The sequence below is a fragment of the Lotus japonicus genome, chromosome 1 (assembly GCF_012489685.1).
Source record: "Lotus japonicus ecotype B-129 chromosome 1, LjGifu_v1.2".
NCBI lineage: Eukaryota > Viridiplantae > Streptophyta > Magnoliopsida > Fabales > Fabaceae > Lotus > Lotus japonicus.
The window spans coordinates 45,772,114-45,789,820 of record NC_080041.1 but is presented as its reverse complement, the minus strand read 5'-3'; the positions used below and the strand labels follow the sequence as shown (position 1 = coordinate 45,789,820).

Here is a 17,707-nt window from a genome sequence, read left to right as displayed (position 1 = left end):
TGGAGTGGGTAATTGTTGAAAGAGTGTTAAATTGGAGAGAGAAGATGATGTGGAGTGTTGGAAAGAGAAAAAGTGGGGTAGGAAAAGGGTAAACAAAACATTTTTTGCTTAAAAATCTAAAAATAAAAAAGAAAACCAAACATGAGGATCTCCCATCCATCCCCTCCCTAATCCCGCCAACTCCCGAAAACACAAACCCTCATTTGGCGCCCAAAACAATTGAGTTTCAAGTCTCAGATTTATAATTTTCCTCCACTATCGTTCACTCATTTCATCTCTTCAAAATCAAACCTCACTCCCATCCACTCTTCCCATTTTGGAAGCAGCCGCCATGAAAGCTCGGTCGCTCAAACTCAGGGAGGTCCACGCCCCCAAGGATGGCAGCCCCTCCTTCTGCTCCGTCGTGTGGGACCACCAAGCCCACCGTCTCGTCACGGCCTCCTCTTCCCACTCCGCTGTCTCCATTCACGACCCTCTTTTCCCCTCCGTCTCTCCCAAGATCCTCCGCCACCACCGTGAGGGTGTCACCGCCTTGGCTCTCAGCCCTAACTCCACTTGCCTCGCTTCCGGATCTGTCGATCACTCTGTCAAGCTCTACAAATTTCCCAGTATATTCATTTCTCTTTCTCTTACTCTTCAATGTTTACTTGAAAAACTTGAACAAAATTGGTGTTTTCTTGTTTTCATTTCTAATTACCTTATCTAATAGCATGTTAGGGTTTGAAACCCAAAATCAATTTTGAGAAAAACCTAGGTGATTAGCTTCTATGCTTGAGAATTGATTATGAGAGAAAGAGGACCGGATCCAAATATGCCATAAGGGATTTTATGCAGTTTCACACCCCTAATATGCTGCTTTTTATCTATATTTTTTTTCCTTCTGTAAGATGTAAATATTAGCTATGCCAAGTGGAATTGGCTAAAGGTTTTTCCAGAGTCCTGATTGTTTACTTTTCATTGAAGTGTTTTGGACTAGTACCTTGCCAATTTACTCTACCTCAAGTGAATACTTTTTAATTTTAACCATTTTTTTAAATCAATTTTCATCAAGAATGAGTTTGTCATTTTGATTTAAGCAGCAGTCTATAGCCAATTACATCTAGTGGGTATTAGTGTTTGTTTCGATTTGATTTGATTTTGGATTGATTCTTTTTCAGGTGGAGAGTTTGAGACAAATATTACCCGGTTTACACTTCCAATACGCTCACTAGCATTTAACAAGTCAGGGAGCATGTTGGGAGCGGCAGGTGATGATGAGGGTATCAAGCTCATAAACACGGTTGATGGTTCCATCGCGAGGGTCCTCAAGGGGCATAAAGGGACTGTCACATGCTTAGCTTTCGACCCGAATGGTGAATACTTAGCATCACTGGATTCAACTGGAACTGTTATTATCTGGGAACTCCACTCTGGGAGGATCATTCACAACCTCAAAGGCATCGCTCCTGACACTGGGGCGGATGTTTCAACCATGAATGTTCTTTGTTGGAGTCCTGATGGTGAGACCTTAGCTGTTCCCGGGTTGAGAAATGATGTGGTTATGTATGACAGGGACACGGCTGAGAAGTTGTTTTCTCTGAGAGGGGATCACACTAAGCCCATATGTTTCTTGTGTTGGTCACCCAATGGAAAGTACATGGCTACCTCTAGTTTAGACAAGCAGCTTCTGATATGGGATGTTAACAAGAAGCTGGACATTGATAGGCAGAAGTTTGATGAAAAAGTTTGTTGCATGGCGTGGAAGCCAATTGAGAATGCCTTAGCTGTTATTGATGTTATGGGAAAGTATGGTATCTGGGAGAATGTTATACCTTCATCCATGAAGTCTCCAACTGAGGATATACCTAAGCAGAACAGGACAAGCAATGGGCTTCTTTTGTTTGATGAGGAGGATCCAGAGAATAGTGCAAGTGGGAGCTTGAGTGATATTGGTGAAAATAGCAATGATGAGTCTGAGCCACCTTCCAGAAAAAGATTGCGTAAACAGTCTTTGAGCGAGGAGAATTTAGATGAGGATGGAGGTGATGAATTGGATTTGTTTCCCAAGGTTGAGTCTCACAAGAAGCGAAATCGCACAGACAAGGAAAATTTGGATAATGGGAATCTGGGAATTACAAGCACGATGGTAACAGCTAAGACAAAGATGCAGGAGGCATTTCAACCAGGGTCCACTCCTGTGCAGCCGGGGAAAGGGCGCTTCTTATGCTACAATATGCTTGGAAGTATAACAACTTTTGAACGTGATGGATACTCTCATATTGAGGTAATGTACTAGAACTACAGATAATTTAAGCTTAAATTTCATCCCGATTTACCACTTACCCATGTGGGTTTAAGTTAGTTCATAATTTATAGCATATAATGTTTCAATGAGTTGACATGTCACATGTTCACTGTTACAGATTGATTTTCATGATACTGGAAGCTGTCCACGAGTTCCATCAATGACTGACCATTTTGGATTTTCAATGGCCGCATTGAATGAGGAGGGGAGCGTCTTTGCGAATTCATGCAAAGGGGAGAAGAACATGAGCACCGTCATGTATCGCCCATTTAAGAGTTGGGCCAGTAATAGCGAGGTTAGATTGTGCGCTAATCCAACGTTGTTACAACGTTGTTAAAAAGCTCGATGCATTTTCTATAGAATTAAGGAGATATGTAATTCAACTGTTGTCCACCTTCATAAGGAAATGCAATATTTCAGTTCTTGTGGTTAAGATCTCATGATATAGAATGTTTGTGTATGCTCACTTAGTTAAAAAAAATTGCAGTGGTCTATGCGCTTTGAAGGAGAAGAAGTGAAGGCTGTTGCACTTGGTACTGCTTGGGTGGCTGCAATAACTAGTTTTAACTATCTTCGCATCTTTACCGAAGGTGGTTTGCAGGTTTGTCATATACTCGTAGGTTATTACATGTTTTTCCTTTTTTAATCCCTGAATCCTGGGCATCAGATACTTCTCCAAAGGTAAAATAACTATGGGTTTTAAAGGGTAGATAAGTGTGTACTTGCTACCTTCCATTTAAGTTTTAGACTATTTTGTGTTAATGTATGTGACAGAATCTGTTGATGTTAATGGTAGTTATCCTGAAGCATTTACACAGTTCTAAATCTATGTCATTGCAGAGGCATATTATTTCGCTAGATGGGCCAGTGGTGACTGCATCAGGTTTCAATGATAAGCTTGCAGTTGTGACTCATGCTTCTGATTGCCTCTCTACAAATGATCAGGTGGGTTCTTCATGGGTGGCTGTTGCTCCAGAGATTGGCAGCTCCAGCATGATTTTATTTAATATTAGTATTTAGGATAATGGATTCCTTCAAATATTCAAAATTTTCATTGTATTATTGCTACTTAATTTTTGACCATATTGAAAAAGGTTATCTTAGTTGAAAAGCATAATCATCTGGTTGAAAAACTATTCATGAAAAATGATGTGTTTCTTCTTAAGCATGCAGGTCTTGAAGTTTAGAGTATTTAATATACCTCATGGGACCCAACCCCTTCAGGGTAGCTTGCCATTAACCCCTGGTTCTACACTAAGTTGGTTTGGGTTTAGTGAAGAAGGGCAATTGTGTTCGTACGATTCCAAGGTATTAATTGTGTTTACAATTAAGGTTGACATTTGTGATTTATTTCAGTTTGTTACCAATGCATCTACACATACTAGACTAGCTAGCTGATTTGGTAAGTCTAAATGTCTAATATGTAGGGTGTGCTCAGATTATATACAAGCCAATTTGGTGGTAGCTGGCTCCCAGTATTCAGGTTCATTATTCGCTTTAACCATGTGTGCTTGTTTAAAGTGTCTTGTATTTCTCTTATGCCTGATCTTTGGTGATTTGTCTTATGTTAATTTCACTAGTGCTATGAAAGAGAAGAAGCCAGATGAAAACTATTGGGTGGTGGGGTTGAATTTAAGCAAGTTGTTTTGTGTGGTATGCAAGAAGCCTGACACCTTTCCAGAGGTATGAGTAAAGACAGTTTGATGCATTCAACTTTTCTCCTTTGTCTATGAATGACTAAACACCAATGGATTTTCACTTTCTTTATCAGGTGATGCCTAGACCAGTTTTTACTCTGCTGAATCTTTCATTTCCTCTTGCTTCCTCTGATTTGGGGTCCGAAGCCCTTGAAAATGAGTTTATCATGAACAGCATGTATCTCTATGAGGTTTGTTCTCGCACACATTTTAAATTTAATGGTCATTGTTCTTGATTCACAACAATCTAATTCATCACAGGAACCAAGAGTTTTATTTCTCTTATCAGTTGTTTTAGCTAGAACTTGAGTTTGAATTGATTTTTTCATTGCTGTTCAATAGCTGAGTGAAATATTTAACCTTCAGGTTCAGAAAAGAATGGAAGAAACGGCTATTGCTGGTTTGGACACGTCTTCGCTTGATGATGATGCTTTCAATTTAGAAGCAGCACAAGATAAATGCGTACTTAGGCTTATAGCATCCTGTTGTAACAGTGAGTTCTTACGCATTTCTATCTGAATCTCTCTCCTCACATTGTATAACTAAAGGGCAAACCTGATCTATAAAACTCGCAAGGTCCACAGATTGAACTTGTGACCACAAAGTCACACGGTTGAGGCTCGTCCTCTCCCACATTGTATAACTAAATTGTAGTAATGAATTCAGTCATGCCTCACACATAATGGATGTTTCAGGTGATAAGCTTGCTCGGGCTACTGAACTCATGAAGCTTTTGTCACTGGAAAAATCAATGAAAGGAGCAATAAAACTTGTTACTGCTCTGAAGCTTCCAAACTTGGCAGAAAAGTTCAGCAACATATTGGAGGTAAGCCTCCTATTACAAATTCTAACCAAGTATTACAGAGTACATAAAGGGTATCAAGTCACTGTCATATTTACCGTGCGATACCTGTGTGCTTTAAACAGGAAAGGTTACTAATTGAAGAGAAAAAAACTGTGGAAACCAACGTCAAAGAAAAGTGTCTTGCACCGATTACACCTGATGCTCAATTTAGCGGAAGCAAGTCCTCAACTCAGAATGAAACATTAAAACCAGTTACTCTGCAATCATCTCCAAAATTATCTGCTCCGTTGTTCACAAAGAAAGACAAAACACTAGAGGGGGCTAAAGCTGGAAAAAATAAAACAGCAACGGTGAATGAAGGTCTGAAGTTAAAGCCTATGCAAGCTCCTCAGCCACAGGATCCTTCTATAAAATTACCAAATAAACCTGGAGTTAACAAGTCATCAGAGGCTAGTTTGGAACCACCAAAAAGACCGTCCAATCCATTTTTGAAGTCTTCTATCAAGTGAAGAAATTGATTTACAACCATGATATAGACATGAAGTTTAGTTGAAATTCTAGATAGGGTGTTTGTTTTACATGAAAGAGGCTTGCTTCTCATTTACGATGGTGATCAATGTAAAAAAGCAAAAAAAAAAGCCTTGACGAAATGGAAAATCCTTTGTATATTCCCAAAAGGTCTTAATTGTAAGTCACAAATAATTGAATCTTCCTTCTTGATTGGATTGACATGCATGACCTCGTGTCAAACAGAAAATGCCCCATTTTGCTCCAATGCGTATTAATTATTTAATAAGGCAAACGCTTATTTTGCATATATTTTTCCTATTTTTATTCATATTTCTTATCTAATGATACGTGTACTATAAAATATACTATAAAATAGTGCACAGACGTTGGGATATCCCATTTTTTCTTTATTTCTCTTTTCCGTTCATATCATACTACACTCAAAAGGTATACACGAAACATTATTGTTTATCGTCTCATTTGTACCGGGAAGAAATTTTGTGAACATTCTTAATATTGTCTCCTCTTGTAAATATCAATGCTGTTTATTTTTTTAAGTTTCTTGTAAATATCATTGATTGTAGTTGGAAATTAGAACTTCACACTCTTGTGTATATATTCTCACGACTATTGTCCAAAATTAAACCATCTCTATTCTTCGTTGTTAGTATATCAGTTCATGAACAACTTGGTGCTAGCCAGTTAGCTAGCTTTCTGCTGAAAAATAGGGGTTGAGAAAAATGGTATTTTCCACAAATCATGGTGGAAGTGCTTGGCAAAACAGCAAAGGCTTCACCCTCCAAGTCCTCACAGGAAGATGATTCATGGTGTTTTCCTCACTCATGGTCATGTCAGTATCTGGAGCAAGCTACATGTTTGGCCTCTACTCCAGAGAAATCAAGTCAGTTTCGGGCTATGACCAATCCACCCTCAATCTCTAAAGCTTCTTCAAAGACTTAGGTGCCCACATAGGCATTCTCTCAGGCCTAGTCAATGAAATCACACCCTTTGGGTTGTCCTAACAATTGGTGGTGTTCTCAATTTCTTTGGCTTCTTCATGATCTGGCTTGCTGTGACAAAACAAATCACCAAACCCCAAGTGTGGAACATGTGCTTGTACATCTTCATTGGAGCCAATTCACACTGCTCAACCAACACTGGAGCTTTAGTAACTAGTGTGAAGAATTTCCCTGGAAGCAGAGGAATTGTCATAGGCCTTTTGAGTGGTTACCTGGGTCTAAGTGCAGCAATCATCACTCAACTTTACTATGCCTTCTATGGAAATGACTCAAAATCTTTGATTTTACTCATGGCTTGGCTTCCAACTGCAACAGCCTTTGTATTTTTGCCAGTTATCAAGCACGACAAGGGAGTACAAAAGGCAAATGATTCAAAAAATTTCTATAATTTCCTCTACTTGACTCTAGTCCTTGCAGGGTTCCTCTTGGTAATGATCATAGAGCAAAAAGTTTTCAACTTTACAAAAAATGGATACTATGTCACTTCCATTGTGATGCTTCTCTTGCTAATCCTGCCACTTACTGTTGTTATCATTGAAGAACAAAAGATTTGGAAGATGAAGCAAGAAAGCATCTATAGTGAAAATCCTCCTAACTTCAGAGATGCCAAATCTTCAGAAGCCAAATGCTTCCCAAGAGGAGAAACTACCCAAAACCAAAAGCAAGTTTCATGTTGGAGAGACATGCCTCACTGTGGTAAACAACTTGAGCCAAATTGGGTTATCTTTAGGGTACCCTGCACATAGCATAACAACATTTGTGTCCCTCTTGGCAATTTGGATCTACATGGGTAAAATTGTGCAAGGTGTTGTCTCAGAGTACATCATAGCCAAGTATAAAGTCCCTAGGCCTTCATACTCACATTAATCCTTGTGTTATCTTGTTTTGGTCATCTTCTAATTGCTTTTAATGTCCCCAGTGGTCTCTATGCAGCCTCAATTATTATTGTGTTCTGCTGTGGGGCAAATTGGCCATTGTTGTTTTCCATCATATCTGAACTTTTTGGGCTTAAATATTACTCAACTTTGTACAATGTTGGGTCAATTGTAAGCCCAGTTTGGTCATACTTGTTTAGTTTGAGGGTTGCAGGGTATTTGTATGACAAGGAAGGTAGAAGGCAATTAGAAGCATTGGGGTTGAAGAGGAAGCCAGGGGAAGAGTTGAATTGCAATGGGAGTGAGTGTTACAGAAAGGCTTTCATTATAATCACTGCAGTGACCTTGCTTGGGGCACTTGTGTCTCTCATTTAGGTGCACAGGACTAGAGAGTTTTATAAAAGTGAGTAAGTGACATATATACAAGAAGTTCAGAGAAGAAGCTAAAAGTGTTGAAACTGATATGAATGTGACTCAGTTTGAGGGCCTTCGATTCTTCAATAGCCTTCGATTCAACCTTAGCGTTCTTTGATTCAACCATGGCTTTCTTTGATGGCTTGCGATCAATCTCGCCCTCTTCCGCACTTCTGGTTCGCGTTCGTGTTCTATGGCTAAGAAAGAGAAAGAGATCAATCAATTTGGGGCAAGATTGAATCACATGTGCATCAAGTGATGTTTTTAAAAACTTACAGGGGTAAATTTTATTTTTATTAAGACATTGTGGCGGTAAAGTTGCAAAAATATTAGATACACATGTTTAATGAATGCCACATAATCCAACTCCATTACTTGTTGGATGGTAGATTAACATAAGCGTCCAACTTTCACATCTTGCGTCCAACTTTCACATCTTAAGACATGAGAGACAAAAGTCGCTCATTTAAAACATAGGGGAGCCAAATTGCACAATTGTGATTGATCAGGGACCTAAAGTACAATTTAGTCTATTTTAAAACACCTAATTTTCATCCATAAAACATGGTCATAGAGTAACTTTGGTCACTCACGTTGCATCCGTTTGCAGAAAGTATGACATGACTCATAGAGTTTCACCTGACACTTTAACATGTAATCAGGATTTGCAAAAAAAAAATCATACATGCTCATTTTCATCTTATGTGACTCTAGTTACAATAAAAATTTTAAAATCTAAATTTTCATCTCTAAACCCTTCATCCAACGAGATACTTTTTTCCCTCATCTTTTTATGCAGAACCCGCTCACTTCTCTGAACAACCCACTCCTTCCACCACCACCAACATTAATTACCTTTCTAACTCCACACTTAGTAGTGCCCCTGTCCACTATCGTATCACTTATCCATCTCATATTATTTCCCAGAACCATAACATACTATTCTTTCTCCACATTCCATGCCCAAGCAATCCAATTATCTGCAGTAAACTCCAAATTCCTCCTCTATTTTACCAAATCTAGAGAAATAATTGGCCCACCATGGCTCTTAGTCTTAGACCAAGTTACCAGCTCATGAAATTTCTCAGCATTAGCCAATGCCTGACATCTTAGACCAAGTAAGCAAATCATATGACACTCCAGCATCTTAGACCAATTATAAACTCATTTGATTTGCTTGCTTGGTCTATGATGTTAGGCACAAGATGATGCTGAGGAAGGTCATGAGCTGGTGACTGGGTCTAAGACTAAGCCATGGTGGTTCAATTATTTCTCTAGATATGGTAAAGTAGGGGAGGATTATGAAGTTTATTGTATATGATGGGAGTGTTTGGGCATGGAATGTGGAGAAAGCATAATATGTTATGGTTCTGGGAAATAACATGAGAAGGATAAGTGATATGATAGTGAACAGAGGCATTACTGAGTGTGGAGTTAAAAGGGAATTAATGTTGTTGGTGGTGGAAAGTGTGGGTTGTGCAGAAGTGATGGTGTTGTGCATAAAAGATGAGGAAAAAAAAGATCTTACTAGATGAAGGTCTTAGAGAAGAAAATTTAGGTTTTAGATTTTTTATTTTAACTAGAGTCACATATGATGAAAATGAACATGTATGATGCTTCATTATAAATCCTAATTGCGTGTAAAAGTGTTAGATGAAACTCTGCGGGCAATGTTAGATTTTTTGTAAACATGGTCAACACGAGTGACCAAAGTTCCTCTATTTTCTGTGTTTTATCACTGAATTCATGACATCAATTGCTTCAAACAGCGAGGAAAGAAGAAAGGGGATAAGATAAATGAGAATGAAGAGAAGGGAGGGACACCCAGACAGACACACACACACACACACACACACACACACACACACACACACACACACACCATGATAGAGAGAAATAGACTGAATGAAGTTGACAAGCAAGAGCGACGGTGCTCATGGCGACAATAGAGGCGTGACTTGATGGTTTTGGCGCTTTAGGGAGATTCAACGGCATCTTAGTGTTGGATCTACTCTGATTGGTGTGGGTACAACAATTTGTGGCTAAGGAGGGGTGGGTCTCAAATTTGGACATATAATACGAGGTGAAGTGCGAGAGTCTGGTGGCTGGATATCTAGTGCAATGGTTGTTGGTTTTCTTGTGGTGTGGAGGGTGTTGGTGTTGGTGTTGGTTTGGGTTTGGGGTGTTGGCAGCTTCGCGTATTAGAGGAGATATAGAATGACATCACAATGGATGAGAGGGCTGGTGCATAGAAGATATCACTCGTTATATTTATAGATTCTAAAAAATCCACATATATTCCTCATATTAATACACTTGGAAAAAAATTTATTTATAATATTAGTTACCTATAAAATATTCAGTCAACAAAAAATAACTAATTTTCCTTTTTGATAATATCTAAATTTCTACCCATAATATTATAAAAATTAAATTACTTATCAATTGTTTAAATATATATAAATAATAAATAATAATATTTGACTATTTTAAAAATTTTATCAACTTGTGATTTATAACAAAACTATATTAATATTAACCTAAATTTTAATATATGAAAAATTGATATAATTATTTATAAATATAAATATTAAAAAGTAGTAATTAAAATTGTTTTTAATGTACTGGTCCAGTCAATTTTACTTATTTTTAATATTATTTATACCATTCTTATTATTCTTATTATTAAATATTTAACTTTTGATTAATAATTAAGATTCAAATAATATTAATATGTAATATAAAAAATTGATTTTTTTTACCAATTAGTAATTAATAAAATTAAAAATATAAAAGGTTTTAATAAGCAATTAATATTTTGACTATTTTAAAAAGTTTATCAACTTGTGATTTATAATAAAATTAAGGGTTAATCCTCTACTTGGTCCCTGTGGTTGTGTCGCCGTCTGAAATTAGTCCCTCCCCGGAAAATTTAAAAATCTAAGTCCTCGCGTTTGGAAAGTGTGTGGAGCAGGTCCTCGCCGGAGTTGGAAGCTCCGGCGAGTGATGATTAGGCTTGCTGACTGGATAAATTTTTCTGACGTGGCATTAAAAAAAATTAAACAAAAAAAATTAAAACCTATTACTAATTCTAACCTAATCTAATATACAAAATTAATTTCTCCCCTAAATTAATCCAATTCTTTTTGAACTGTCCTTAGCTTCACCAATCTTCAGACCCAGAAATCATCAATCTTCATCAATCTTTTTGAAGTAAACTAAAATCATCAATCTTCATCTTCTACACTAAAAACCTCCAACTTCAAGGAAGAGGCATATAATCATCGTGTGGAATGCTAATTCTGCAGAGATGATGTTGTCCAATCTAATGACACTAGTCCAGAGATTCTCAATCGTACAACTTGGAATGCAGGATGTAGATTTGAACCTTGTATTATGCTAATTCCTATGAGTTGTCTATAAATTGCGTAACTGAAGTTATGTACAGAGGAAAAACCCAGATATCATTAATCTCCATCAATCTTCAGACCCATAAATCATCAATTTTCAAACCCAGAACCCCACATTCGAGTGAACAACTTCCTCAGCTTCCTCTTCTTCAACTCGATTGCTCCCCCCCTTACCCTCACCCACCTGCAACCTCACCCTCAAACTCTCACCCGCAAACCCCAAATCCCAACCTGCAACCTCACCCCCAAACCCCAAACCCCAAACCCTCACCCACCTGAAACCTGACCCTCAAACCCTCACCTGCAAACCCCAACCCGCAACCTCACCCATGGCCGCAGCAGCACTGTCAGATCCCGCAACCTCACCCATGGCCGCAGCAACACTGTCAATTCTGCAACCTCACCCCCACCCCTACCCGAAACGTGAATCTCAAAAACCCCAAATCCATACCAAACGAAAACCCCAACCTCCATAAGGAGAAGGCGAGCTCAGATCGAAATCGAAGAAAGAAGGCGAGTTGATGGTGGAAAGCGGTCGGTGATGGCGGCGAAACAGGAGCTTGGAAAACGCCGCCATCACCGGCATAACAGGAGCTTGGCGGTGTAACGAAGAAGAAGAGGGCATGGCCCAATTGAAGAAGTTGGAACATAAAGAAGAAGGTGATGCTGGAACAGGAAGAAGAAGAAGCTCCATGGTTGGTTATGATTTGGGGATTTTGGGGGTTGATTTTAATTTTGGGGTTTATTTTGATTTAGGGGTTAATTTCGGATTAAGGGTTGGTATTTTTATTTTAATTTCAGATTATAAGGGGTTAGTTTTATTAATTGGGTTTATTTTTACTAATTAAATTAAAAAATCTGATATGTTATTTACTTTTTATTTTTTATTTTGTTAATTTTTTTTAATGCCACGTCAGAAAAATTTATCTAGTCAGCAAGCCTAATCATCACTCGCCGGAGCTCCCAACTCCGGCGAGGACCTGCTCCACACACTTTCCAAACGCGAGGACTTAGATTTTTAAATTTTCCGAGGAGGGACTAATTTCAGACGGCGACACAACCACAGGGACCAAGTAGAGGATTAACCCTAAAATTAAATTAATATTAACCTTAATTTTAATTATGGCATCTTTGAGACTTGAGTACTCTTTTTCCTTCCCTAGGCTTTTTCCCATTGGATTTTTCCTAGGAAGGTTTTAATGAGGCTTAGTCTCAAGGTTTTCCTTGGCCATAAGGTGGGTTTTGTCTTCCCTTTTTGAATTAGACTTGTACTCTCTTTTTGCTGTGCTTTTGTAGCAATTTATTAATAATATCTATTCAGCTTCAAAAAAAAAACTTTAATTTCAATATATGAAAAATTGATATAATTATTTATAAATATAAATATTAAAAGTTAGTAATTAATATTGTTATTAATGTCAGGTCTAGTCAATTTTACTTATTTTTAATGTTATTTCTACCATTCTTATTATTATTATTATTAAATATTTAACTTTTAATTAATAATTAATATTTAAATAATATTAATATGTAATATAAAAAATTGATTGTTTTTACCAATTAGTAATTAATATAATTAGTAATATAAAAGGTTTTAATAACAAATTAATATTTTGATTATTCTCATTAATAATTTTACTATTTTTCCTCGAATTGTAATTAATGATTGATAAACTGAATGTACTTATATGCATTGATTGATGATTGGTATTGATATTGATTGATTTAATAAATATTTTAATTATTATACTATAATGGATAGAAATTTAAATATTATTTAAAAAGAAAAACTATTTATTTTATGTTGACTGAATAATTGATATTAATGTTGGTGTTGGTGGTGGAAGGAAAATGGTGTGCATCACGTGATGTTTTTAAAAACTTACAGGAGTATATTTTATTTTTATTAAGATATTATGGCGGTAAAGTTGCAAAAATATTAGATACACGTGTTTAATGAATGCCCCACATAATCCAGCTCCGTTACTTGTTGGATGACAGTAACAGAAGCGTCCAACTTTCACATCTTAAGATATGAGAGACAAAAGTCGTTCATTTAAAACATAGGGGAGCCAAATTGCACAATCGTGATTGATCAGGGACCTAAAGTGCAATTTAATCTATTTTAAAACACCTAATTTTCATCCATACAACATGGTCATAGAGTAACTTTGGTCACTCACGTTGGCTCTGTTTGCAAAAAAGTATGACATGGCTCATAGAATTTCACCTAACACTTTAACATGTAATCAGGATTTATAAAAAACCATCTTACATGCTCATTTTCATCTTATGTGACTCTAGTTACAATAAAAAATATAAAATCTAAATTTTCATCTCTAAACCCTTCATCGAACGATATACTTTTTTCCCTCATCTTTTTATGCATAACCCGCTCACTTCTGTACAACCTACTCCTTCCACCACCACCAACATTAATTAGCTTTCTAACCAGGGCCGGTCCTGACATTTTGGAGGCCCTGGGCAAATAATAAAAATGGACCCTTAATAATTTTTTTTTAAGGAACATTATCTATTTAAATTATTTAGTAAAGTAGGGTAGTTTTTTGAGAAAAGGCAACGAACGTGTGCCCCAGTCAAAAAACCGTGGCCAAAAATCTAAAAAGGCAACGGTTTCTAAGCTGTTGCATAAAAACTTTAGGCCACACTTTAGGAAGAAACTCAAGACAAAGCTGGAGAGTGGAGAATCAGGCTATAAGGTGCATCTTCTTCGGTTATGATCAGCAGAAGAAAAGGCAACAGTTTCAAAGCTGTTGCATAAAAACTTTAGGCCACACTTTAGAAACCGTAGCCTTTGGGAATTTTTTTTTGAGGCCCCTTTCTTTTTGGAGGCCCTGGGCTGTGGGCCTGCTTGCACAGGCCCAAGGCCGGCCCTGTTTCTAACTCCACACTCAGTAGTGTCTCTGTTCACTATCGTATCACTTATCCATCTCATATTATTTCCCAGAACCATATCATACTATTCTTTCTCCACATTCCATGCCCAAGCAATCCAATCATCTGCGGTAAACTCTAAATTCCTACCTTACTTTACCAAATTCAGAGAAATTATTGGCCTACCATGGCTCTTAGTCTAAGACAAAGTGACCAGCTCAAGAACTTTTTCAGGATTAGCCTATGCCTGTCTTCTTAGATCAAGCAAGCAAATCATATGACTCTCCAACATCTTAGACTAGTAATAAACTCATTTGATTTTCTTGCTTGGTCTATGATGTTAGGCACATGATGATGCTGAGAAAGGTCATGTGTTGGTGATTGGGTCTAAGACTAAGCCATGGTTGTTCAATTATTTCTCTACATTTGGTAAAGTAGGGGAGGATTATGGAGTTTATTGTATATGATGAGAGTGTTTGGGCATGGAATGTGGAGAAAAAAGAGTATGTTATATATGGTTCTGGGAAATAACATGAGAATGATAAGTGTTATGATAGTGAATAGAGGCATTACTGAGTGTGGAGTTAAAAGGGACTTAATGTTGGTGGTGGTGGAAAGAGTGGGTTGTGCAGAAGTGATGGTATTGTGCATAAAAGATGAGGAAAAAAAAAGATCTTGCTAGATGAAGGTCTTAGAGAAGAAAATTTAGGTTTTAGATTTTTTATTTTAACTAGAGTCACATATGATGAAAATGAACATGTATGATGCTTCATTATAAATCCTAATTGCGTGTAAAAGTGTTAGATGAAACTCTGCGGGCAATGTCAGATTTTTTGTAAACATGGTCAACACGAGTGACTTAAGTTCCTCTATTTTCTGTGTTTAATCACTGAATTCATGGCATCAATTGCTTCAAACAGCGAGGAAAGAAGGAAGGGGATAAGATAAATGAGAATGAAGAGAAGGGAGGGACACCCAGACACACACACACACACACACACCCATACACACACCCTGATAGAGAGAAATAGGCTGAATGAAGTTGACAAGTAAGAGCGACGGTGCTCATGGCGACAATAGAGGCGTGACTTGATGGTTTTGGCGCTTTAGGGAGATTCAATGGCATCATAGTGTTGGATCTACTGTGATTGGTGTGGGTTCAACAATTTGTGGCTAAGGAGGGGTGGGTCTCAAATTTGGACATATGATACGAGGTGAAGTGCGAGAGTCTGGTGGCTGGATATCTAGTGCAATGGTTGTTGGTTTTCTTGTGGTGTGGAGGGTGGTGGTGTTGGTTTGGGTTTGGGGTGTTGGCAACTTCGCGTATTAGAGGAGATATAGAATGACATCACAATGGATGAGAGGGCTGGTGCATAGAAGATATCACTCGTTATATATATAGATTCTAAAAATCCACATATATTCCTCATATTAATACACTTGGAAAAAAATTTATTTATAATATTAGTTACCTATAAAATATTCAGTCAACAAAAAATAACTAATTTTCCTTTTTGATAATATCTAAATTTCTACCCATAATATTATAAAAATTAAATTACTTATCAATTGTTTAAATATATATAAATAATATATAATAATATTTGACTATCTTAAAAAGTTTATCAACTTGTGATTTATAACAAAACTAAATTAATATTAACCTTAATTTGAATATATGAAAAATTGATATAATTATTTATAAATATAAATATTAAAAATTAGTAATTAATATTGTTTTTAATGCATTGGTCCAGTCAATTTTACTTATTTTTAATATTATTTCTACCATTCTTATTATTATTATTATTATTATTATTATTATTAAATATTTAACTTTTGATTACATTCTTGTTAAATATTTAACTTTTGATCAACGTAAGTGGAAAAAGTTACCACATTCTTAAGTTTTGGCCTTGAAAAATAGGTGTTTTGAAATATGAAGAACCGAACCAAATGACATTATACTTAAAGGATACCAAAAATATATTTGTTCTAGTTTGCTCAAAAGGCTATTAGGCGCAATATCGTCCAAGGCGGCTCAGAGGATCCACAACTAAATGAACTTCATGTTGGCTAGCAGAGACGACAAGAAGCGATTTCATCTTACCCAACTTACGGTCGAGCAAATTTAAGTCGACATGTTTATAACACTATTTCAAGGTTGCTTACAAGCAACCATTGTCTTGAAAAACTCACATAAAGACTTTATCAAGGCATAAAACCTCGTGTATGACCCATACGTCGCCTATGAATATAGGTTTGATAATTCATTTACATAAGCATTACTTATTTTGTCATTTTGAAATTTTGGCACACGTGGACATATATTCTACCAGATGTCTAAGACATCTTGTACAACATAACACAAAATACAATGTTCATATATGCAAGTCTAAGAACAAAAATAACAAACAAGACACAGAAGATTGTTAACCCAATTCGGTGTAATGTCACCTATGTCTGGAGGGTTTTCACCCGAGAAAGTTAATCCATTATTATAGAGAAATTGTGCACAAAAAGTCTTAGCTGAACTGCCCCAGTGCACTGCCTTTTCTACCTATCTCTACCCGTAGCTTATTACTTAGTTCTCCTCCTAAGTATGAGAACCCCTCTCACTTTCTCACACACAATCACTGCCATAGTCATTGATCTCTTTCTACAAGATTAAAGACTATCTCAAGATCAAACAACTCACAAAACAACTCTCAGCTTAGAACAATAACATAAAGTTGTTGAGAGAACAATACAAGTGTGAACTAACAAGAGTAAACCTAATTCACTCAACACGAAGCACACCTAACAACTAGGTTTTTGTCTTCATAAGTAGCAGTCGACCAGGTCTGTCTTCAATGGGCTTGAGCGAGCAAAATAGTCTACACTAAAATAGGAAGTTACTAAAAAATAAATCTGCAGAAGATCTTCAACAAACGCGTTTCAGTTGCAGATAACAACTTCCAAAAATACCTCAAATCAAATCTCTCAAAGTTGATTTGATCACACTAACAATACTCAATGAGCGACGCACATAAGCTTCCAACAAACCCTAACTTTCACATCACGTGATCAGTTCAAAGCTCCACAAATAACTTAGCCAACCATACATCACTTTCTCAGGAACACATGTCATAGTCAAGATGTTATGACATCGTGTCTGACATGTTGGCACACGACACACATTAGCTAAAATGCAGACAACCATAACAAAGGAACAACGCATCTCAGCGAAATACAAACAACTCTCAGCTAAACACAAGCGACTCTCAGCTAAACACAAGTGATTAAAGCTGCTGAGAGAGTTAGAAACACAGTGTGAACTCACAAGAATGAAACCCTAATCATACAACACGAAGCACACCTAGCAACTGGGTTTAGGTCTTCATAAATAGGAGTTGTTTAGGCCTTGTCTTCGATGGGCTTGAACGAACAAAGAGTCCACAACAGACACAAAGTTAATCTTTAACAAATCTGCAACAAATCTTATCACATAAGATTTGAACAAAAGATAAAAACTTCCACAGAATATCTTCAAATCAAATCCTCTGAAACAAATTTGATCACACTTATTCCTTGAGCGGCGCACAGAAGATTCTTCAACAACCCTAACTTGTTGATTACGTAAACAATTCAAAGCTTCTAGAATAAATCACCCAAACACACAACACGTTCTCAGGGACAAATGTCACAGTCACGATGTTACAACATCTGGTCCTACATCTTGTCATAGACAAATATACCTTAGCTGAAATGTAGACAATCATGATCAAAGGAACAATAATCTCCCCCTTTGTCAAATTT

General features: G+C 36.9%; 1 protein-coding gene and 1 pseudogene across 1 annotated transcript; both read left to right on the top strand.

The window, feature by feature from the left end:
• Nucleotides 1–178: 178 nt before the first annotated feature.
• Nucleotides 179–5,592, top strand: LOC130731929 (protein ENHANCER OF LHP1 1). Its single transcript, XM_057584115.1, has 12 exons — nt 179–608; nt 1,158–2,263; nt 2,403–2,579; nt 2,772–2,885; nt 3,125–3,229; nt 3,458–3,592; nt 3,712–3,767; nt 3,865–3,967; nt 4,056–4,172; nt 4,348–4,474; nt 4,677–4,807; nt 4,909–5,592. Exons 1-12 carry the CDS (start codon nt 332–334, stop codon nt 5,293–5,295), a joined length of 2,835 nt encoding a protein of 944 aa, XP_057440098.1. The 5' UTR covers nt 179–331; the 3' UTR covers nt 5,296–5,592.
• A 346-nt stretch (nt 5,593–5,938) lies between these two features.
• LOC130732033 (uncharacterized) lies at nt 5,939–7,800 on the top strand (annotated as a pseudogene).
• Nucleotides 7,801–17,707: the final 9,907 nt, after the last annotated feature.